At 43.4% G+C, this 24,024-nt stretch overlaps 2 protein-coding genes across 2 annotated transcripts in view; both read right to left on the reverse strand.

Annotated features, from left to right (window-relative positions):
• LOC149978710 (uncharacterized) overlaps window positions 1–21,309 on the reverse strand; it is a gene marked incomplete at its 5' end in the record, with an annotated part of 29,344 nt that extends 8,035 nt beyond the window's left edge. The window contains 6 exons of the mRNA XM_090194589.1: window positions 10,807–10,819; window positions 11,287–11,932; window positions 14,004–14,288; window positions 20,529–20,576; window positions 20,696–20,860; window positions 20,967–21,309. Coding sequence (XP_090050715.1) covers window positions 10,807–10,819; window positions 11,287–11,932; window positions 14,004–14,288; window positions 20,529–20,576; window positions 20,696–20,860; window positions 20,967–21,309 — 1,500 coding nt within the window. The remainder of the gene's footprint in view (window positions 1–10,806; window positions 10,820–11,286; window positions 11,933–14,003; window positions 14,289–20,528; window positions 20,577–20,695; window positions 20,861–20,966) is intronic.
• Window positions 2,702–7,768, reverse strand: LOC110538735 (polymeric immunoglobulin receptor). The gene is made up of 4 exons (XM_090195232.1): window positions 7,424–7,768; window positions 5,613–5,936; window positions 3,788–4,117; window positions 2,702–3,684 (listed from the first exon to the last, which is right to left on the reverse strand). The coding sequence occupies exons 1-4, from the start codon at window positions 7,464–7,466 to the stop codon at window positions 3,233–3,235; spliced, it is 1,149 nt and encodes a 382-aa protein (XP_090051358.1). The 5' UTR covers window positions 7,467–7,768; the 3' UTR covers window positions 2,702–3,232.
• Window positions 21,310–24,024: the final 2,715 nt, after the last annotated feature.

A 24,024-nucleotide genomic window follows, 5' to 3' on the forward strand; every position in this document is an offset into this window, starting at 1 on the left:
ATAAAAAATACATAGTATACAATCGGTGACTCATTGTCATATTTATCCTGATACCAGATTCGAATTGACGCAAATCTAACATGCTATAGACCTGGCCGTGTGCCAGGACAACAACCTCTCCCTCAACGTGATCAAGAAAAACGAGATGATTGGGGACAACAGGAAAAAGAGGACCGATCACGACCCCATTCTTATCGACGGGGCTGTATTGGAGCAGGTTGAGAGCTTCAAGTTCCTTGGTTTCCACATCACCAACACACTAACATGGTCCAAACACACCTAGACAGTCGTGAAGAGGGCATGATAAAAACCTATTCCCTACTCAGGAGACTGAAAATATTTGGCATGGGTCCTCAGATCCTCAAAAGGTTCTACAGCTGCACCATCATTGCTTCACTGCCTGGTATGGCAACTGCTCGGCCTCCAACCGCCAGGCACTGCAGAGGGTAGTGCATACGGCTTAGTACATCACTGGGGCCAAGCTTCCTGCCATCCAGGACCTCTATACCAGGCGGTGTCAGAGGAAGGCCCTAAAAATTGTCAAAGACTCCAGCCACCCTAGTCATAGACTGTTCTCTCTGCTACAGCACGGCAAGCGGTACCGGAGCGCCAAGTCTAGGTCCAAGAGGCTTCTAAACAGCTTCTACCCTTCTAGCTTCTATCATCTATGCGTGGTTATTCATAATGTTTTTAAACTGCATTGTTGGTTAGGGGCTTGTAAGCATGTCATTGTAAGGTCTGAACCTGTTGTATTCGGTGCATGTGACTAATATGATTTGATTTGAGATGAGTTCACGGGTCACTACAGAGGAGTTTTTGTTTCTGCCGTCTCCCTCTGAGCATTAACAACTGGGAAATCGGACTTGTGAATTTGGAAATCTCTGACATCCGACTTCAGTGCATTCAAGATAACTGGTAACTGAAAAAAATCCATCTCCGACTGGGAAAGATTGTTTTGAATGGTCATCCTACTCGGAATTCCATCTCGGGAACTCTGGCCTCTTTCTAGAGCTCTGACTTTCTGACCTGAAGATCACTGATGTCATGATTTCATCTCGTATTTTTCTGAGCTCCCAGTTGTCTTGGAAACCACCATTAAAAGTCATGGTGTGCCTCGCCATCCCATATTGGTGTGAAGCTGGATTCAAAGCTCTCGGGTCTACATTCAAACTAAATATCGATCCCGGGTAGATGTGACCACAGAGATGAGGTGTGCACTGTCGAACACTGCCCCTGACTCAGACTCGACGTGCATCATGAACACCCATCTCATTAGTGGTGGTGAGATAAGAGACATTATGTCAGACTCATTTGACTGTCACATTAAAAGTATGTGATGGTGAGTGAGACAGTAATTAAACATTGGATGTAAATTACATCATTTTTCACATAGTTGCGGTTGCGAAAATTCTAAGATATCAAAATGGGGTTGTGGGCCTAAAGATTTTGGGAACTCCTGACCCCTGACCCATAGCCTAGCCTAGCTAACATTGGCCACCTAGCTATTGTTAGCGTCAGCCACCTAGCTAACGATAGCTACAACAAATTAGAATTTGTGTCATACATTAAGCAAATATGTTAACATATTGTACAAATTGCCATAACGAATCATACAAAATAGATGGACATCCACAAACGAATAGATAGGAAACATAACTTATACTGATTGTAGTGTCCTGGATTGATATTTACTATGTTGCGTATCCCCTGAGTCCAGGTTGCAAAACCAGCTTCTATTACCAGGTCATCAGACTGTTGAACAGACATCGCTAGCCGTCTACCATGTGAAGCACACTCACTCACAGCCAACGCTGCTGCAGTTCATCCAGAGTGATCATGGGCCTCTTGGCTGCATCTCTGATCAGTCTTCTCCTTGTATGAGCTGAAAGTTTAGAGGGACGGCCAGGTCTTGGTAGATTTGCAGTGGTCTGATACTCCTTCCATTTCAATATTATCGCTTGCACAGTGCTCCTTGGGATGTTTAAAGCTTGGGAAATCTTTTTGTATCCAAATCCGGCTTTAAACTTCTTCACAACAGTATCTCAGACCTGCCTGGTGTGTTCCTTGTTCTTCATGATGCTCTCTGCGCTTTTAACGGACCTCTGAGACTATCACAGTGCAGGTGCATTTATACGGACTCTTGATTACACACAGGTGGATTGTATTTATCATCATTAGTCATTTAGGTCAACATTGGATCATTCAGAGATCCTCACTGAACTTCTGGAGAGAGTTTGCTGCACTGAAAGTAAAGGGGCTGAATAATTTTGCATGCCCAATTTTTCAGTTTTTGATTTGTTAAAAAAGTTTGAAATATCCAATAAATGTCGTTCCACTTCATGATTGTGTCCCACTTGTTGTTGATTCTTCACAAAAAAATACAGTTTTATATCTTTATGTTTGAAGCCTGAAATGTGGCAAAAGGTCGCAAAGTTCAAGGGGGCCAAATACTTTCGCAATGCACTGTATTGTTGTGACTTTCCTCTCTAGACAGACAGATGTAACGAAGGTTTCTTTTGTTCCTGTTGAGGTGTTTTAGTTCTCGATTAGCAACATACTTGATTAGCATCCTTCTCGATTAGCAACATCTTTCTCAATCTCTCAATCTCTCTATCACCCCCCTCCATCTCTCTCTCTCTATCTCTCTTTCACCCCCTCAATCTCTCTTTTGCTCTTACACTCATCTCTCTCTTTCTCTCTCTTTTTCTCTCTCTCTCTGTGTGTCTCTCTCTCTCTCTCCCTCTCTCTCTCAATTCAATTCAAGGGGCTTTCTTGGCATGGGCAACATATGTTAACATTGTCTCTCTATGATGACAACTGCAGGTTTCATGATGACATTCATACTGAAACTTGGGGTTTTATATCTTGAACACATGACTGCTTAGTGATACTGAGACAGATATAGAAACACACAGACATTACAGAGGAAGTTACAGTGTTCTGGTCCAGTGTCTTTTCACACCACTACAAACACACAGACACACCCAGCCTCCACTAACACACTGACTGCCTGCTGTCAACCACTGAACAACTACTACTGATAAGATGTTTAGTTCAATGATACATTTCAATCAGCTAATAACAAACAATTTCACAATGTTCTCGATGTGATACATAACAGAGTTGCTGCAGGCCTACAGCATGAAAGTAGAGGAGGCTGGTGGGAGGAGATATAGGAGGACAGGCTCATTGTAATGACTGGAATGGAATAGATTGAACGGTATCAAACAAATCAAATGCATGGTTTCCATGGTTTCCATGTGTTGATACCTTTCCATCCATTACAGCCATTACAACGAGCCTCTCCTCCGATATCTCCTCCCACCAGCCACCACTGATGTAAAGAGTTGACCCACTCACCCACAGAGAGGATAAATCTAGTGGAGTCTGCAGGTCTCCATCTTCTATCAGATCCACACCAGTATGTCCCAGAATCCTCTGGTCTCAGCTCTTTGATGTGCACTGTGAAGACTGTTGTTCTGGGGTTATCCCTCAGGGAAAACCTGCCTTTATACACAACTTCATTATGTACCGTAGTTCTTACATTATCTTCACACATTAAAGGACTGTCCCCTTTACAGAAGAACTTCTCATTCTTCTTGTGGTCGTCTGGATATTTACAATTTAGCCTGGCAGTCTCCCCAACCTGCTCAGTCACATTGATTGGTTTGACATCCCTCCAATCTGTGAATGAGATTACAAAAACACTACTTTTATCAAATCGATAACTGCAACTTGTGTGTGTTTAGGGTCACATGTTAAAGAGAAAGAGGAAGTTTATACTCACTTATAACAAGCAGCTTCACCTGTGTGATCAGTGTAATGTAACGTTGTTCTGTCCTGCTGGTTTCTACTCCACACCAGTAGGTCCCAGTATCATCTTCAGTCAGGTCACTGATGGTCACTGTAGAGAATCTCTCTCTTCTTCTCTTAGAAAGAGAATATCTTCCTAGTTGTTCATTATATGTACCTGATATCTGGTATTCACAGTCAGATTCACTGTCTTCTTTGCAGAAATACTTGATGTTGTCCTCATGGTCCTCTGGATAGTTACATCTGATGGTAACTTCTCCTCCCAGATAGGCCGTCTCTGTGACTGACTTCTCACAGCAGTCATCTGTCAATAGGAACACACATCACAACCTTAGTCTAGTACTATAGACTGACTTCTCACAGCAGTCATCTGTCAATAGCAACACACAACACAACCTTAGTCTAATACTATAGACTGACAGCAGTCATCTATCAACAGGAACACACATCACAACCTTAGTCTAGTACTATAGACTGACTTCACACAGCAGTCATCTGTCAATAGGAACACACATCACAACCTTAGTCTAGTACTATAGACTGACTTCTCACAGCAGTCATCTGTCAATAGGAACACACATCACAACCTTAGTCTAGTACTATAGACTGACTTCTCACAGCAGTCATCTGTCAATAGCAACACACAACACAACCTTAGTCTAATACTATAGACTGACTTCTCACATCAGTCATCTGTCAATAGGAACACACATCACAACCTTAGTCTAGTACTATAGACTGACTTCTCACAGCAGTCATCTGTCAATAGGAACACACACCACAACCTTAGTCTAGTACTATAGACTGACAGCAGTCATCTGTCAATAGGAACACACATCACAACCTTAGTCTAATACTATAGACTGACTTCTCACAGCAGTCATCTGTCAATAGGAACACACATCACAACCTTAGTCTAGTATTATAGACTGACTTCTCACAGCAGTCATCTGTCAATAGCAACACACATCACAACCTTAGTCTAATACTATAGACTGACTTCTCACAGCAGTCATCTGTCAATAGGAACACACACCACAACCTTAGTCTAATACTATAGACTGACTTCTCACAGCAGTCATCTGTCAATAGGAACACACATCACAACCTTAGTCTAATACTATAGACTGACTTCTCACAGCAGTCATCTGTCAATAGCAACACACATCACAACCTTAGTCTAATACTATAGACTGACTTCTCACAGCAGTCATCTGTCAATAGGAACACACACCACAACCTTAGTCTAATACTATAGACTGACTTCTCACAGCAGTCATCTGTCAATAGGAACACACATCACAACCTTAGTCTAGTACTATAGACTGACTTCTCACGGCAGTCATCTGTCAATAGGAACACACATCACAATCTTAGTCTAATACTATAGACTGACTTCTCACAGCAGTCATCTATCAATAGCAACACACAACACAACCTTAGTCTAATACAATAGACTGACAGCAGTCATCTATCAACAGGAACACACATCACAACCTTAGTCTAGTACTATAGACTGACTTCACACAGCAGTCATCTGTCAATAGGAACACACATCACAACCTTAGTCTAGTACTATAGACTGACTTCTCACAGCAGTCATCTGTCAATAGCAACACACATCACAACCTTAGTCTAATACTATAGACTGACTTCTCACAGCAGTCATCTGTCAATAGGAACACACATCACAACCTTAGTCTAATACTATAGACTGACTTCATTGACTAGTGGTACTGATCATGTAATAACATATTTAGCTAAATTCATTTTATAAAGTTAAAGTAAAAGTCTCTCACCCTTCTTCACATCCAGCTCTACCTTGGTATAACTGTCAGGTATAATAGGTTTGTCCACTCCACACCAGTAGGTCCCTTCATCTTGTCTGGTCAGTTGTCTGATGATCACCTTGAAGTAGTTTCCTCTAGTGTTGTCATACAGAGAGAATCTACCACTGTGCTTCCAGGTGTTATTCAATCCAGTTCTGATTTGATCCTTACATCTCAAACTATACTGCCCCAAGCAGAAATATTTGTCATGACTTCTGTCTTCTGTGGAATATTGACAGGAGATGATGACAGTTCCTCCAGAGTATCCTGTCACTTTGAAGGAGCTCAAACAACCTGTCAATCAGAACAGAGAAAATACCTCTTGGTTTGGTGTTTTGTAAGACTAATCAAATAAAATAAAATCTAAGTTTATTTTGTCACGTGGCCGAATACAACCAGTGTAGTAGACCTTACAGTGAAATGTTTACTTACAGGCCCCTAACCCTAACAGTGCAATTTTTAAGTACAAAATAGGTATTGGGTAAACAATAGATAAGCAAAGATATAAAATAAAACAGTAAAATGACATTGAAAATAACAGTAGCGATGCTTTATACAGTAGGGAGGCTCTATACAGGGGGTACTGGTACAGAGTCAATGTGGAGGCTATATACAGGTGGTACCAGTACAGAGTCAATGTGGAGGTTATATACAGGGGGTACCAGTACAGAGTCAATGTGGAGGCTATATACAGGGGGTACCAGTACAGAGTCAATGTGGAGGCTATATACAGGTGGTACCAGTACAGAGTCAATGTGGAGGCTATATACAGGGGGTACCAGTACAGAGTCAATGTGGAGGCTATATACAGGTGGTACCAGTACAGAGTCAATGTGGAGGCTATATACAGGTGGTACCGGTACAGAGTCAATGTGGAGGCTATATACAGGTGGTACCAGTACAGAGTCAATGTGGAGGCTATATACAGGTGGTACCAGTACAGAGTCAATGTGGAGGCTATATACAGGTGGTACCAGTACAGAGTCAATGTGGAGGCTATATACAGGGGGTACCAGTACAGAGTCAATGTGGAGGCTATATACAGGTGGTACCAGTACAGAGTCAATGTGGAGGCTATATACAGGGGGTACCGGTACAGAGTCAATGTGGAGGCTATATACAGGTGGTACCAGTACAGAGTCAATGTGGAGGCTATATACAGGAGGTACCGGTACAGAGTCAATGTGGAGGCTATATACAGGTGGTACCAGTACAGAGTCAATGTGGAGGCTATATACAGGAGGTACCGGTACAGAGTCAATGTGGAGGCTATATACAGGTGGTACCAGTACAGAGTCAATGTGGAGGCTATATACAGGTGGTACCAGTACAGAGTCAATGTGGAGGCTATATACAGGGGGTACCGGTACAGAGACAATGTGGAGGCTATATACAGGGGGTACCGGTACAGCGACAATGTGGAGGCTATATACAGGTGGTACCAGTACAGAGTCAATGTGGAGGCTATATACAGGGGGTACCGGTACAGAGTCAGTGTGCCGGGGCACCGGTTAGTTGGGCTAATTGAGGTAATGTGTACATGTAGGTAGAGTTAAAGTTCATCATGTTATAGTCACATGATGAAGTGCCCTCTTTAGCGGTGGTGACTATACAGAGATGATAAATGTACTTACTGTTAGGATTCCTACACTAGTGGCATCCTCAAGTTAAACACATACACACACACACCGTAGTGTTTCCTGATCTGTAGTAGCAGCCTTTATAAGAAACCTAACTGGATGTTATTACATTGTTATAGAGAGTTATAACAAGCTTCTGACCTGTCATGAAGGAGAGGAGGATGACCATCAGCAGGATCCTCATCTTGTTGTGTTCTCTCCAGGTTGGTCCAGGTGTCTATAGGTCCTGATATAATGTTGTGTTCTCTCCAGGTTGGTCCAGGTGTCTATAGGTCCTGATATAATGTTGCGTGTTCAAGTCTGCAACTCTCTCTGTTCTCTCTCTACTTATAAGAACTTAAATACTATCTTAATGTACTTTATGTACTCTCTCTCTCTCAGCCCCTCCCTCTCTCTCTCTCTCAGCCCCTCTCTCTCTCTCTCAGCCCCTCCCTCTCTCTCACTCACTCTTTACGTTCGTACAACTATGTACTTCCCTGTTTCTGCATCTCTCTCTCTCTCTCTCTACTAGTTCAAACCCTCATACCACAGCCCCTCCTTCTTCCTCCTAAACCAATCACATCTGTTCCTACATCACACAGAAGATGGTATGAGAGAGAGAGATCAGTGAGAAAAAAGAGAGAGAGAGAGAGGCCGCTTTGGATCAGAGCACAGAAATACATTCATACATTCATACACTCTCATGCAGAGAAACAGAGTTATTCTGTCTACAGAGGAGAGAAACAGAGTTATTCTGTCTACAGAGGAGAGAAACAGAGTTATTCTGTCTACAGAGGAGAGAAACAGAGTTATTCTGTCTACAGAGGAGAGAAACAGAGTTATTCTGTCTACAGAGGAGAGAAACAGAATTATTCTGTCTACAGAGGAGAGAAACAGAGTTATTCTGTCTACAGAGGAGAGAAACAGAGTTATTCTGTCTACAGAGGAGAGAAACAGAGTTATTCTGTCTACAGAGGAGAGAAACAGAGTTATTCTGTCTACAGAGGAGAGAAACAGAGTTATTCTGTCTACAGAGGAGAGAAACAGAGTTATTCTGTCTACAGAGGAGAGAAACAGAATTATTATGTCTACAGAGGAGAGAAACAGAGTTATTCTGTCTACAGAGGAGAGAAACAGAATTATTATGTCTACAGAGGAGAGAAACAGAGTTATTCTGTCTACAGAGGAGAGAAACAGAGTTATTCTGTCTACAGAGGAGAGAAACAGAGTTATTCTGTCTACAGAGGAGAGAAACAGAGTTATTCTGTCTACAGAGGAGAGAAACAGAGTTATTCTGTCTACAGAGGAGAGAAACAGAGTTATTCTGTCTACAGAGGAGAGAAACAGAGTTATTCTGTCTACAGAGGAGAGAAACAGAGTTATTCTGTCTACAGAGGAGAGAAACAGAGTTATTCTGTCTACAGAGGAGAGAAACAGAGTTATTCTGTCTACAGAGGAGAGAAACAGAGTTATTCTGTCTACAGAGGAGAGAAACAGAGTTATTCTGTCTACAGAGGAGAGAAACAGAGTTATTCTGTCTACAGAGGAGAGAAACAGAATTATTCTGTCTACAGAGGAGAGAAACAGAGTTATTCTGTCTACAGAGGAGAGAAACAGAGTTATTCTGTCTACAGAGGAGAGAAACAGAGTTATTCTGTCTACAGAGGAGAGAAACAGAGTTATTCTGTCTACAGAGGAGAGAAACAGAGTTATTCTGTCTACAGAGGAGAGAAACAGAGTTATTCTGTCTACAGAGGAGAGAAACAGAATTATTATGTCTACAGAGGAGAGAAACAGAGTTATTCTGTCTACAGAGGAGAGAAACAGAATTATTATGTCTACAGAGGAGAGAAACAGAGTTATTCTGTCTACAGAGGAGAGAAACAGAGTTATTCTGTCTACAGAGGAGAGAAACAGAGTTATTCTGTCTACAGAGGAGAGAAACAGAGTTATTCTGTCTACAGAGGAGAGAAACAGAGTTATTCTGTCTACAGAGGAGAGAAACAGAGTTATTCTGTCTACAGAGGAGAGAAACAGAGTTATTCTGTCTACAGAGGAGAGAAACAGAGTTATTCTGTCTACAGAGGAGAGAAACAGAGTTATTCTGTCTACAGAGGAGAGAAACAGAGTTATTCTGTCTACAGAGGAGAGAAACAGAGTTATTATGTCTACAGAGGAGAGAAACAGAGTTATTCTGTCTACAGAGGAGAGAAACAGAGTTATTCTGTCTACAGAGGAGAGAAACAGAGTTATTCTGTCTACAGAGGAGAGAAACAGAGTTATTATGTCTACAGAGGAGTGAAACAGAGTTATTCTGTCTACAGAGGAGAGAAACAGAGTTATTCTGTCTACAGAGGAGAGAAACAGAGTTATTCTGTCTACAGAGGAGAGAAACAGAGTTATTCTGTCTACAGAGGAGAGAAACAGAGTTATTCTGTCTACAGAGGAGAGAAACAGAGTTATTCTGTCTACAGAGGAGAGAAACAGAGTTATTCTGTCTACAGAGGAGAGAAACAGAGTTATTCTGTCTACAGAGGAGAGAAACAGAGTTATTATGTCTACAGAGGAGAGAAACAGAGTTATTCTGTCTACAGAGGAGAGAAACAGAGTTATTCTGTCTACAGAGGAGAGAAACAGAGTTATTCTGTCTACAGAGGAGAGAAACAGAGTTATTATGTCTACAGAGGAGTGAAACAGAGTTATTCTGTCTACAGAGGAGAGAAACAGAGTTATTCTGTCTACAGAGGAGAGAAACAGAGTTATTCTGTCTACAGAGGAGAGAAACAGAGTTATTCTGTCTACAGAGGAGAGAAACAGAGTTATTATGTCTACAGAGGAGAGAAACAGAGTTATTCTGTCTACAGAGGAGAGAAACAGAGTTATTCTGTCTACAGAGGAGAGAAACAGAGTTATTCTGTCTACAGAGGAGAGAAACAGAGTTATTATGTCTACAGAGGAGTGAAACAGAGTTATTCTGTCTACAGAGGAGAGAAACAGAGTTATTCTGTCTACAGAGGAGAGAAACAGAGTTATTCTGTCTACAGAGGAGAGAAACAGAGTTATTATGTCTACAGAGGAGAGAAACAGAGTTATTATGTCTACAGAGGAGTGAAACAGAGTTATTCTGTCTACAGAGGAGAGAAACAGAGTTATTCTGTCTACAGAGGAGAGAAACACAGTTATTCTGTCTACAGAGGAGAGAAACAGAGTTATTATGTCTACAGAGGAGTGAAACAGAGTTATTCTGTATACAGAGAGAAACAGAGTTATTATGTCTACAGAGGAGAGAAACAGAGTTATTCTGTCTACACAGGAGTGAAACAGAGTTATTCTGTCTACAGAGGAGAGAAACAGAGTTATTCTGTCTACAGAGGAGAGAAACAGAGTTATTCTGTCTACAGAGGAGTGAAACAGAGTTATTCTGTCTACAGAGGAGAGAAACAGAGTTATTCTGTCTACAGAGGAGAGAAACAGAGTTATTCTGTCTACAGAGGAGAGAAACAGAGTTATTCTGTCTACACAGGAGAGAAACAGAGTTATTCTACCACTGGAGGCTGTCTACAGAGGAGAGAAACAGAATTATTCTGTCTACACAGGAGAGAAACAGAGTTATTCTACCACTGGAGACTGTCTACAGAGGAGAGTAACAGAGTTATTCTGTCTACAGAGGAGAGAAACAGAGTTATTCTGTCTACAGAGGAGAGAAACAGAGTTATTCTACCACTGGAGACTGTCTACAGAGGAGAGAAACAGAGTTATTCTGTCTACAGAGGAGAGAAACAGAGTTATTCTGTCTACAGAGGAGAGAAACAGAGTTATTCTACCACTGGAGGGCTCTCTCCTTCCATCTATACATCTCTCTCAATTTCAGTTTCAATTTAAGGGCTTCATTGAAATGGGAAAGGAATGTTAACCTTGCCAAAGCAAGTGAAGTAGATAATAAAGAAAAGTGAAATGAACAATAATAATTAACAGTAAACATTACAGACATTTAAAATGTCATATTATCCAGGCTGCATCACAACCGGCCGTTATGGGGAGTCCCATTGGCCCAGTCGTCTGGGTTTGGCCGGTGTAGGCCGTTATGGGGAGTCCCATTGGCCCAGTCGTCTGGGTTTGGCCGGCGTAGGCCGTTATGGGGAGTCCCATTGGCCCAGTCGTCTGGGTTTGGCCGGTGTAGGCCGTTATGGGGAGTCCCATTGGCCCAGTCGTCTGGGTTTGGCCGGTGTAGGCCGTTATGGGGAGTCCCATTGGCCCAGTCGTCTGGGTTTGGCCGGCGTAGGCCGTTATGGGGAGTCCCATTGGCCCAGTCGTCTGGGTTTGGCCGGTGTAGGCCGTTATGGGGAGTCCCATTGGCCCAGTCGTCTGGGTTTGGCCGGTGTAGGCCGTTATGGGGAGTCCCATTGGCCCAGTCGTCTGGGTTTGGCCGGTGTAGGCCGTTATGGGGAGTCCCATTGGCCCAGTCGTCTGGGTTTGGCCGGTGTAGGCCGTTATGGGGAGTCCCATTGGCCCAGTCGTCTGGGTTTGGCCGGTGTAGGCCGTTATGGGGAGTCCCATTGGCCCAGTCGTCTGGGTTTGGCCGGTGTAGGCCGTTATGGGGAGTCCCATTGGCCCAGTCGTCTGGGTTTGGCCGGTGTAGGCCGTTATGGGGAGTCCCATTGGCCCAGTCGTCTGGGTTTGGCCGGTGTAGGCCGTCATGGTAAAAAATGTTTTCTTAACTGACTTGCCTAGTAAAGGTAAAAATTAAAAAATATATTAAAAAAGATGTCCAGTGTTGTAACAATGTACAAATGGTTAAAGTACACAAGGGAAAATAAATAGCATAGATATGGGTTGTATTTACAATGGTGTTTGTTCTTCACTGGTTGCCCTTTTCTTTCACCCAGTAGATATGGGAGTTTATCAAAATTGGATTTGTTTTCAAATTCTTTGTGGATCTGTGTAATCTGGGGGAAATATGTGTCTCTAATATGGTCATACATTTGGCAGGAGGTTAGGAAGTGCAGCTCAGTTTCCACCTCATTTTGTGGGCAGTGAGCACATATCCTGTGTTCTCTTAAGAGCCAGGTCTGCTTTCGGCGGTGTCTGTCTGTCTGTCTGTCTGTCTGTCTGTCTGTCTGTCTGTCTGTCTGTCTGTCTGTCTGTCTGTCTGTCTGTCTGTCTGTCTGTCTGTCTGTCTGTCTGTCTGTCTGTCTGTCTGTCTGTCTGTCTGTCTCTCTCTCTGTCTCTCTCTCTCTCTCTCTCTCTCTCTCTCTCTCTCTCTCTCTCTCTCTCTCTCTCTCTCTCTCTCTCTCTCTCTCTCTCTCTCTCTCTCTCCTGGGTGAAAATGGTTCTCTCTCTCTCTCTCTCTCTCTCTCTCTCTCTCTCTCTCTCTCTCTCTCTCTCTCTCTCTCTCTCTCTCTCTCTCTCTCTCTCCTGGGTGAAAATGGTTCAAACCAGCCGGAGGTTAGACTTCTGAACCACAAGAGAACTCAGCTAGTTGTGGTTGTGTACCAGAGAGCACCCTATTCCCTACGTAGTGCACTACTTTTGATCAGGCCCCAAAGGGCTCTAGTGCCTATCTATACAGGGAGTATGGTGCCATTTGGGAAGCGACTCCGCTGGGAAACTGTCAACTTCCCTGTTCTAAAGTTCCCCATTACGACCCTGTTTGTTTTGTTTTCATAGAGGCAGCACATATAATGAAGATGTTGACAACGTGGTTATCAGTTCATCCATTTATTTAATATATACAGTGTTTTCAGAAAGTATTTGGACCTCTTGACGTTTTCCTCATTTTGTTACGTTACAGCATTATTCTAAAGTTGATAAAATACATTTTTCCTCATCAAGCTACAAGAAATATCCTATAATTGTCAGACATCAGTTTTGATGGAGCGTAAATTTTCTGACTGCATGAAAGTCCACCAGAGCTGTTGCCATAGAATTTAACGTTCATTTCTCTTCTATAAGCCGCCACCAACGTCATTTTAGAGGTTTTGGCCCCAGACCAATATAACCACACCAGCCCAGGACCTCCAACCTGCCTCACTAACACAGACCAGTGTAACCACACCAGCCCAGGACCTCCAACCTGCCTCACTAACACAGACCAGTGTAACCACACCAGCCCAGGACCTCTAACCTGCCTCACTACCACAGACCAGTGTAACCACACCAGCCCAGGACCTCCAACCTGCCTCACTACCACAGACCAGTGTAACCACACCAGCCCAGGACCTCCAACCTGCCTCACTACCACAGACCAGTGTAACCACACCAGCCCAGGACCTCCAACCTGCCTCACTACCACAGACCAGTGTAACCACACCAGCCCAGGACCTCCAACCTGCCTCACTACCACAGACCAGTGTAACCACACCAGCCCAGGTCCTCCACATCTAGCATCACTACCACAGAGAAACAGAGTTATTCTGTCTACAGAGGAGAGAAACAGAGTTATTCTGTCTACACAGGAGTGAAACAGAGTTATTCTGTCTACAGAGGAGAGAAACAGAGTTATTCTGTCTACAGAGGAGAGAAACAGAGTTATTCTACCACTGGAGGGCTCTCTCCTTCCATCTATACATCTCTCTCAATTTCAGTTTCAATTTAAGGGCTTCATTGAAATGGGAAAGGAATGTTAACCTTGCCAAAGCAAGTGAAGTAGATAATAAAGAAAAGTGAAATGAACAATAATAATTAACAGTAAACATTACAGACATTTAAAATGTCATATTATCCAGGCTGCATCACAACCGGCCGTTATGGGGAGTCCCATTGGCCCAGTCGTCTGGGTTTGGCCGGCGTAGGCCGTTATGGGGAGTCCCATTGGCCCAGTCGTCTGGGTTTGGCCGGTGTAGGCCGTTATGGGGAGTCCCATTGGCCCAGTCGTCTGGGTTTGGCCGGCGTAGGCCGTTATGGGGAGTCCCATTGGCCCAGTCGTCTGGGTTTGGCCGGTGTAGGCCGTTATGGGGAGTCCCATTGGCCCAGTCGTCTGGGTTTGGCCGGTGTAGGCCGTTATGGGGAGTCCCATTGGCCCAGTCGTCTGGGTTTGGCCGGTGTAGGCCGTCATGGTAAAAAATGTTTTCTTAACTGACTTGCCTAGTAAAGGTAAAACATTTAAAAATATATTAAAAAATATGTCCAGTGTTGTAATAATGGGCAAATAGTTAAAGTACAAAAGGGAAAATAAATCAACATAAATATGGGTTATATTTACAATGGTGTTTGTTCTTCACTGGTTGACCTTTTCTTGTGGCAACGGGTCACAAATCTTGCTGCTGTGATGGCACACTGTGGTATTTCACCCAGTAGATATGGGAGTTTACCAAAATTGGATTTGTTTTCAAATTCTTTGTGGATCTGGGTAATCTGAGGGAAATATGTATCTCTAATATGGTCATACATTTGGCAGGAGGTTAGGAAGTGCAGCTCAGTTCCCACCTCATTTTGTGGGCAGTGAGCACATAGCCTGTCTTCTCTTGAGAGCCAGGTCTGCTTTCGGCGGTCTCTCTCTCTCTTTCTCTCTCTCTCTCTCTCTCTCTCTCTCTCTCTCTCTCTGTCTCTCTCTCTCTCTCTCTCTCACTCTCTCTCTCTGTCTCTCTCTCTCTCTCTCTCGCTCTCTCACTGCTGGGTGAAAATGGTTCAAACCAGCCGGAGGTTAGATTTCTGAACCACAAGAGAACTCAGCTAGTTGTGGTTGTGTACCAGAGAGCACCCTATTCCCTACGTAGTGCACTACTTTTGATCAGGCCCCAAAGGGCTCTAGTGCCTATGGTGCCATTTGGGAAGCGACTCCGCTGGGAAACTGTCAACTTCTCTGTTCTAAAGTTCCCCATTACGACCCTGTTTGTTTTGTTTTCATAAGAGGCAGCACATATAATGAAGATGTTGACAACGTGGTTATCAGTTCATCCATTTATTTAATATATACAGTGTTTTCAGAAAGTATTTGGACCCCTTGACGTTTTCCTCATTTTGTTACGTTACAGCATTATTCTAAAGTTGATAAAATACATTTTTCCTCATCAATCTACAAGAAATACTCTATAATTGTCAGACAACACAATGCCACAGATGTCTCTAGTTTTGATGGAGCTTAAATTGTCATGCTGACTGCAGGAAAGTCCACCAGAGCTGTTGCCATAGAATTTAACGTTCATTTCTCTTCTGTAAGCCGCCGACAACGTCATTTTAGAGGTTTTGGCCCCAGACCAGTGTAACCACACCAGCCCAGGGCCACCAACCTGCCTCACTACCACAGACCAGTGTAACCACACAAGCCCAGGACCTCCAACCTGCCTCACTAACACAGACCAGTGTAACCACACCAGCCCAGGACCTCCAACCAGCCTCAAAACCACAGACCAGTGTAACCACACCAGCCCAGGTCCTCCAACCTGCCTCAAAACCACAGACCAGTGTAACCACACCAGCCCAGGACCTCCACATCTGGCTTCACTACCACAGACCAGTGTAACCACACCAGCCCAGGGCCACCAACCTGCCTCAAAACCACAGACCAGTGTGACCACACCAGCCCAGGACCTCCAACCTGCCTCACTACCACAGACCAGTGTAACCACACCAGCCCAGGACCTCCAACCTGCCTCAAAACCACAGACCAGTGTAACCACACCAGCCCAGGACCTCCAACCTGCCTCACTACCACAGACCAGTGTAACCACACCAGCCCAGGACCTCCAACCTGCCTCAAAACCACAGACCAGTGTAACCACACCAGCCCAGGTCCTCCAACCTGCCTCAAAACCACAGACCAGTGTAACCACACCAGCCCAGGACCTCCACATCTGGCTTCACCACCACAGACCAGTGTAACCACACCAGCCCAGGTCCTCCACATCTGGCTTCACTACCACAGACCAGTGTAACCACACCAGCCCAGGACCTCCACATCTGGCTTCACTACCACAGACCAGTGTAACCACACCAGCCCAGGTCCTCCACATCTGGCTTCACTACCACAGACCAGTGTAACCACAGCAGCCCAGGACCTCCACATCTGGCTTCACTACCACAGACCAGTGCAACCACACCAGCCCAGGTCCTCCACATCTGGCTTCTTCACCTGCGAGATTGTCTGGGGAGGGGGAGGGGGAGGGGGGTGCTAAGGTGTATTTCTGTCTGCAATAAAGCCATTTTGTGGGGGGAAACTATTTCGGATTGGCTGGGCCTCATTCCCCAGTGGGTGGACCTGGCTCCCAAGTGGGTGGGCCTATACCTTCCAAGGCCCACCAATGGCTGCGCACCTGCCCAGTCATGTGAAATCCATATATTAGGGCCAATTGATTATATTTCAATCGACTGATTTCCTTCTATGAATTGTAACTCAGTAAAATAATTGTTGCGTGTTGCGTTTACATTTTTGTTCAGCATTTATTCACTGACTGTACAAAACATTAGGACAGATTGTAGAGATGATGACAATATAGTTCACATGTATTTTTTCCATTTCATTGATCCACAAACACTGAGTGTACAAAACATGTTCTTTCCATGACAGACTAGCCAGGTGAATCCAGGTGAAAGCTATGGTCCCTAATTGATGTAATTTGTTAAATCCACTTCAAATCAGTGTAGATAAAGGAGAGGAGACAGGTTAAAGAAGGATTGTTAGGCCTTAAGACCGCTGAGACATTGGTTGTGTGTGTGTGTGCCATTCAGAGTGCGAATGGGCAAGACAAACGATTTCAGGGCCTTTTAAATGGGTCTGATAGTAGGTGCCAGGTGCACCGGTTGAGTCAAGAACTGCAACGCTGCTGGGTTTTGTCCACCACCCAAAGGACATCCAGCCAACTTGACACAACTGTGGGAAGCGTTGGAGTCAACATGGGCCGGTATCCCTGTGGAACGCTATCAACAGCTTGTAGAGTACATGCCCTGAATAATTGAGGATGTTATGAGGGCAAAATATTAGGAAAGTGTTCCTAATTCCTGTTTCAGTGTATATTTACAGTAATTATGAAAGATTGGATTAGAATGGAATTTCATACGTACAAATTTTACAACGACTAACAATTTAATGACTCTTGTGTTTTGAATGAGGGTTTGGTAGGTGGAGTCTTGGGTTGTTATGTCAAGGGTTTGGTAGGTGGAGTCTTGGGTTGTTGTGTGGAGGGTTTGGTAGGTGAAGTCTTGGGTTGTTATGTCAAGGGTTTGGTAGGTGGAGTCTTGGGTTGTTATGTCAAGGGTTTGGTAGGTGGAGTCTTGGGTTGTTATGTCAAGGGTTTGGTAGGTGGAGTCTTGGGTTGTTGTGTGGAGGGTTTGGTAGGTGAAGTCTTGGGTTGTTATGTCAAGGGTTTGGTAGGTGGAGTCTTGGGTTGCTGTGTTTAGTGGTTGGTCGGTGGAGTCTTGAGTTGCTGTGTTTAGTGGTTGGTAGGTGGAGTCTTGGGTTGCTGTGTTGATTGGTTGGTTGGTGGAGTCTTGGTTTGCTGTGTTGAGTGGTTGGTAGGTGGAGTCTTGGGTTGCTGTGTTGAGTGGTTGGTAGGTGGAGTCTTGGGTTGCTGTGTTGAGTGGTTGGTTGGTGGAGTCTTGGTTTGCTGTGTTGAGTGGTTGGTAGGTGGAGTCTTGGTTTGCTGTGTTGAGTGGTTGGTAGGTGGAGTCTTGGTTTGCTGTGTTGAGTGGTTGGTAGGTGGAGTCTTGGTTTGCTGTGTTGAGTGGTTGGTAGGTGGAGTCTTGGGTTGCTGTGTTGATTGGTTGGTCGGTGGAGTCTTGGGTTGCTGTGTTGATTGGTTGGTCGGTGGAGTCTTGGGTTGCTGTGTTGATTGGTTGGTCGGTGGAGTCTTGGGTTGCTGTGTTGATTGGTTGGTCGGTGGAGTCTTGGGTTGCTGTGTTGATTGGTTGGTCGGTGGAGTCTTGGGTTGCTGTGTTGAGAGGTTGGTAGGTGGAGTAAATATAAATACATCGTCTGGTCTCTTCCCTGCACCTGGGTCCAACCTCACCACTTCACACAGCACCACAGGTGATTTCCACAAAGCTGTGAAAGATCTGAGGCAAGGCAAAAATGGCCTTCTACACCATCAAAAGGAACAACAAATTCTGTCTAAATATCCTTAAACCAGTTCTAGAAAGCAGTTATTGCCCTTGATGGTTGTGTTGAATGGGATGTGCTCCCTGACCAAACATTCACAAAATGGGACAAACAACACATTGAGAATCTGCAGAATTCTACAAAAACATCCTCTTACAAGGTAAAACACCAAATAATGCCATGTCGAATTAGGACCTCACGCTATACTGAGGTATGATGCAACTTTTAAATGAGGAACCACTGTAGCAGTGCTAATGAGAGAGGACGCCATAAGCAGACCATTGTTCTCAAGAGAAGACAGGCTGTGTGCAAACTGCCCACAAAATGAGGTGGAAACTGAGCTGCACTTCCTAACCTCTTGCCAAATGCATGACCATTTAAGAGACACATATTTACCTCAGATTACACAGGACCAAAAATTCTTCCAAAACAAGTACTGCTTGGTCAGCAGGGTAGGTTGTAGAGGCTTGGCCCGCAGGATAGGTTGTAGAGTCTTGGCCAGCAGGGTAGGTTGTAGAGGCTTGGCCAGCAGGGTGGGTTGTAGAGTCTTGGCCAGCAGGGTAGGTTGTAGAGTCTTGGCCAGCAGGGTAGGTTGTAGAGGCTTGGTCAGCAGGGTAGGTTGTAGAGGCTTGGCCAGCAGGGTAGGTTGTAGAGGCTTGGCCAGCAGGGTAGGTTGTAGAGGCTTGGTAAGCAGGGTAGGTTGTAGAGACTTGACCAGTAGGGTAGGTTGTAGGTGAATTGACAGTAGAGTAGACTACAGAGATGACCACAGGAAGTGTGTCTGTCTGTCTGTCTGCCTCTCTGATCTTCTCATACACACAGACAACCTGCATAGAGAACCAATGACAATTACTACATACATGGTCAATATGGAAAAGAGTGGAGGGCCCTCAGCCAATGTGAGTCAAGGTTCAAACCAAAACATGTCAATGAAGAACTACATTGTTAATATGGCTGCATTTACACAGGCAGCCCTTTAATTGGCTAAATATATAATCTGATTGGTCAAAAATAATAATAATAATAAAGATCAGAAATTGGCTGCCTGTATTGAACACCCTTAGATGTTTAGTTTACCACCTCCCTGTCTATCACCTTTACACTACAAGTTATTATGGACACACACACACACCATTGTATCTCTCACTTCTCCAGTAGGGTCAGGTTGTGTGTTGGAGGAGACTGGTGGTGGTGGTGTTCTCCTGGTTCCTCTCCTCTGTCTGTAGAACAGGAGCAGGACCAGTCCTAACACTGTCACCATGACTACCAGACCAACTCTGGTCCACACCATCAGACCTGACCACAGACAGGAGGAGAGACTTTACAGAGTACTGTATATATCATAGATACCATCAAACCTGACCACAGACAGGAGGAGAGACTTTACAGAGTACTGTATATATCATAGATACCATCAGACCTGACCACAGACAGGAGGAGAGACTTTACAGAGTACTGTATATATCATAGATACCATCAGACCTGACCACAGACAGGAGGAGAGACTTTACAGAGTACTGTATATATCATAGATACCATCAGACCTGACCACAGACAGGAGGAGAGACTTTACAGAGTACTGTATATATCATAGATAGCATCAGACCTGACCACAGACAAGATGAAAGACTTTAGAGAGTACTGTATATATCATAGATACCATAGGACCTGACCACAGACAGGAGGGGAGACTTTATCAGGATAAAACATTTCAGTAACTTTCCCCAATCTTCCAGGTTTTCAAGTAATGACTAGAATAACTGAACCCTATGCTTTACAGTCTAAAGATATCATACTGATGGATAGTTACCAGGGTCCTCTGGTGGGTAGGTTGGATAGGTCAGTTAATAAGGTAAAGCAAGGTAGGTTGAAAGGTTAGTCAGTTGTTTGATCGGTCAGTTGGTTGGTAGGTTCTGTCAGCTGACAGACAGACAGACAGACAGACAGACAGACAGACAGACAGACAGACAGACAGACAGACAGACAGAGAAGATACATAATAAAGGTGTGATAAAGGAGAGACTATGAGTAAGAAAGTGATCAGAGTAACCATAGCAACAGATGACATGGTGTCATCAGCAGCTCTCTACAAAACCTCAAATGTTGCATCACTAGATGGCCTCAAATCTTCCCTTGGACAGATGTAAATGAGCTGTTGGCTAAATCTGGTGCTACGCATCACTTCTCACTTCTTAGACCTCTGACACCATTGAAATCAGTAGACATGAAACTTACCAGCACTCTGACTCTGTCCTGCACCAGGAGAGTCCAATGGAGGAGAATCTAGAGAGAGAGAGAGGATGAAAGATTTGTCCAACAGTTACAATTGAATTCCTCCAGCATACAGCATTTAATATCACAGCACATCAGTTGTAATGTCTGAGATGAGAGATTCATCATACCTGCTCTGGATGAAGTGTGACCACTGATATCTCCAGATGTCAGATAGGATGTTGTAGAGAGGTTTGGAAGGGTTGTGGAGGTGTTTGGGGATGTTGTGAGGTTTGGGAGGGTTGTGAAGACATGGGGTCTGGAGGTGACAGGTGACCGTGTAGGAGTGGGAGGAGCTGTGAGTCAATAGAAAGTACAGATAAACACCAATACTGAAACAACTTAGTTTCAGGAAATAAGTCAGGAAGCCTCTTCACAATTATCTATTGAGAGTGAACTTACCGTCTGTAACTTTGAGATAGACTTCAGTATAGGTGTCCTTCAATAATCTGTTCACTCCACACCAGTATTTCCCAGAGTCTGACTTCTCCAGTTTAGTTATGGTCACAGTGAAAACTCTATTTATTGTGTTCTGGATGGAGAATCTGCCTTTTTCTTTGTAATTTTGCTTACCATCGCTCTGAATGAGAATATCATTCTTGGAGCAGCTTTCCTTACAGACATATTTGTCATTGTCCTCTGCCCATGAATAAGAACAGTTGATTTTGACTTGTCCTCCTACGACCCCCGTCACATTAATGCCAGCTGACTCCACAACACACAGAGCTGCAAACAGAAACACACAGTACAGTCAAAACTGATGACCTGTGATATATCATTTATTAACTTCACTATGGTAGGGGGCACTATTTTCACTTCCGGATGAAAAACGTGCCCAAAGTAAACTGCCTGATACTCAGGCCCAGAAGCTAGGATATGCATCCAGGAAGTGGGATTTTTTTATGTTTGCAGTTTTCTATTGAATGCCATTACAGTATCAAATTGCACTTCCTATGGCTTCCACTAGATGTCAACAGTCTTTAGAAATTGTTTCAGGCTTGTATTCTGAAAAATGAGAGAGTAAGACCACTCTGAATGAGTGGACCCTACCGTGTCACAGAGCTTTATCATGCACAAGACCAAGAGCGCGCCTTTCTTGTTTACCTTTTATATTGACTACGTTATTGTCCGGTTGAAATATTATTGATTATTTAGGCTAAACACAACCTGAGGATAAACATCATTTGACATGTTTCTACGAACTTTACGGATACTATTTGGATTTTTGGATAATTTTATCACTATTTCTGACTTGTGTAACTCCTCTACTTGGCTGGTAACTGTTTGTAATGATTTGTCTGCTGGGCGCTGTTCTCAGATAATCGCATGGTTTACTTTCGCCGTAAAGCCTTTTTGAAATCTGACACTGTGTTTGGATTAACAAGAAGTTCATCTTTGAGCCGATGTATAACACTTGTATGTTTTATGAATTTTTATAATGAGTATTTCTGTTTTGGTTAGGTATAGCCATGGGAGGTAGGGGTGCTGAGGGTGATGCAGCACCCCCTGATTAATATATTTTTAAAATAGTGAACTAGGCCTTTAATGCTCCTGTATGATCTCACAAAAATGATAATCAGCAACCCCAACCCAAAACATATTCCCAAGGCCATGAGGTTAAGGATTAGGTATCGTTTCAGTGAGGTTTAGGGTTATTGTTATGGATAGTTTAAATTAGGTTAAGGGTTAGTTTCAGTGAGGTTAAGGATTAGGTATCGTTTCAGTGAGGTTTAGGGTTATTGTTATGGATAGTTTAAATTAGGTTAAGGGTTTAGTTTCAGTGAGGTTAAGGATTAGGTATCGTTTCAGTGAGGTTTAGGGTTATTGTTATGGATTGTTTCAATTAGGTTAAGGGTTATGGATGGTTTATGTGAGGTTTAGGGTTATGGTTAGTTTCAATTAGGATAAGGGTGAGGGATAGTTTCAGTGAGGTTAAGTGTTTGGGATAGGGATAGTTTTAGTGAGGTTAAGGGTTAGGGATAGTTTCAGTGAGGTTAAGGGTTAGACACACAGAAAGTAAAACAAATCTAAGGGAAGCTTGTTTTGAAGTGTTTTTTCCAGGAAATTATTTTATTTTTGACAAATATTCAGCCCCTTTTTTTGAGGAACACCCTCATCTTCCACTTATCAGACATCCAGTAGGGTTGGTCTTGTTCCATATCAAGAAGGCATTGTATGAGGACACATCAATGATGTTATGGAATATGACCAGGGGCCAGCAGGCAGTCATCCTCCTGCAGCTGTAAGTTCCAATCACCTTGTCCAGGTTTTCCACGCCTCCTTTGTTGTTGTTATAGTCCAGGATGTTCAGGAGGTGCTGGCTGACTTCAATCAGTAGCACACATAATCTCAATTTCTCATTGTGTGTGTGTGTGTGTGTGTGTGTGTGTGTGTGTGTGTGTGTGTGTGTGTGTGTGTGTGTGTGTGTGTGTGTGTGTGTGTGTGTGTGTGTGTGTGTGTGTGTGTGTGTGTGTGTGTGTGTGTGTGTGTGTGTGTCTTTCTGATTTTTGTGGTGTGTAAATTATTTTATACCTGCCCCAAGACAATCTTTGTACCCTGTGGTCTACCACTTCCATGGAAATATGTTGGGGTCACTCTAGGAAAAGTCATCAAATTTCAAGTTGAAAAAAATATCAGTTAAGGGGTTTTCTCTGCTGTTAAACATAGCAGTGGGTCATGTTTTACCCTTAAGACAACACAAGGGTTAAATCAGCTTGAAAATATATGGCAAGACTTGAGAATGACTGCTAGTAATGATCAACGACCAACTTGTCAGAACTTGAAGAATATTTCAAATTATAATGTGCAAATATTATACAATCCAGGTGTGCAAAGCTCTTCAAGATTTACCCAGAAAAATCACAGCTGTGATGGCTGCCAAAGGTAATTAATTATAACATGTAGTTGCTTAGGGGTGTGAATACTTTTGTAAATTAGATATTTCTATATTAAAAAAAAAATGTAAGTGAGAAAAAAAAATCTAAAAACATGTTTTCACTTTGTTGTTATGAGGACATGTAACATGTTATGTAGATGGGTGAGCTTTTTTTCATTCAAGCAATTTTGATTTCAGTCTGTAACACAACAAAATGTGGATAAAGTCAAGGGGTATGTCTGCTTTCCGAAGGCACTATAGCTACGTGCACAGACACAATGCACACAAAACGAAATACTTCCTTCAAGCTAGCTAACCAGTGTGGCTAGTATTGACATTATCATTAATTCACATGGGATTAGTTAAACTGTGTTCGAATATCCATACTGTATACTACATACTTAATGAGTATATACTACATACTATTAGTTCATTTTAGTATACTGTAAACTAACGGAATCCTTTCAGGTGAGCGGGCTATGCCTGTCTTCCGGAAGTTGATACTATTGCTATGCAACCTCTTGCCAGCTTGTTAGCATAACAAATGACTAGCTAGACATTTTACGAAGGGTGTGTTCGCAAATT

Source organism: Oncorhynchus mykiss, chromosome 13, assembly GCF_057628025.1.
Source record: "Oncorhynchus mykiss isolate SJ-2025 chromosome 13, ASM5762802v1, whole genome shotgun sequence".
NCBI lineage: Eukaryota > Metazoa > Chordata > Actinopteri > Salmoniformes > Salmonidae > Oncorhynchus > Oncorhynchus mykiss.

Coding starts and splice junctions, on each gene's coding strand:
- LOC110538735 (XM_090195232.1), bottom strand. CDS start 7,466: ATGAGGATCCTGCTGATGGTCATCCTCCTCTCCTTCATGACAG. Junction 4,118..5,612: donor AGAGCTGGATGTGAAGAAGG/GTGAGAGACTTT, acceptor TCCTATTGACAG/ATGACTGCTGTGAGAAGTCA. Junction 3,685..3,787: donor GGTGAAGCTGCTTGTTATAA/GTGAGTATAAAC, acceptor TCTCATTCACAG/ATTGGAGGGATGTCAAACCA.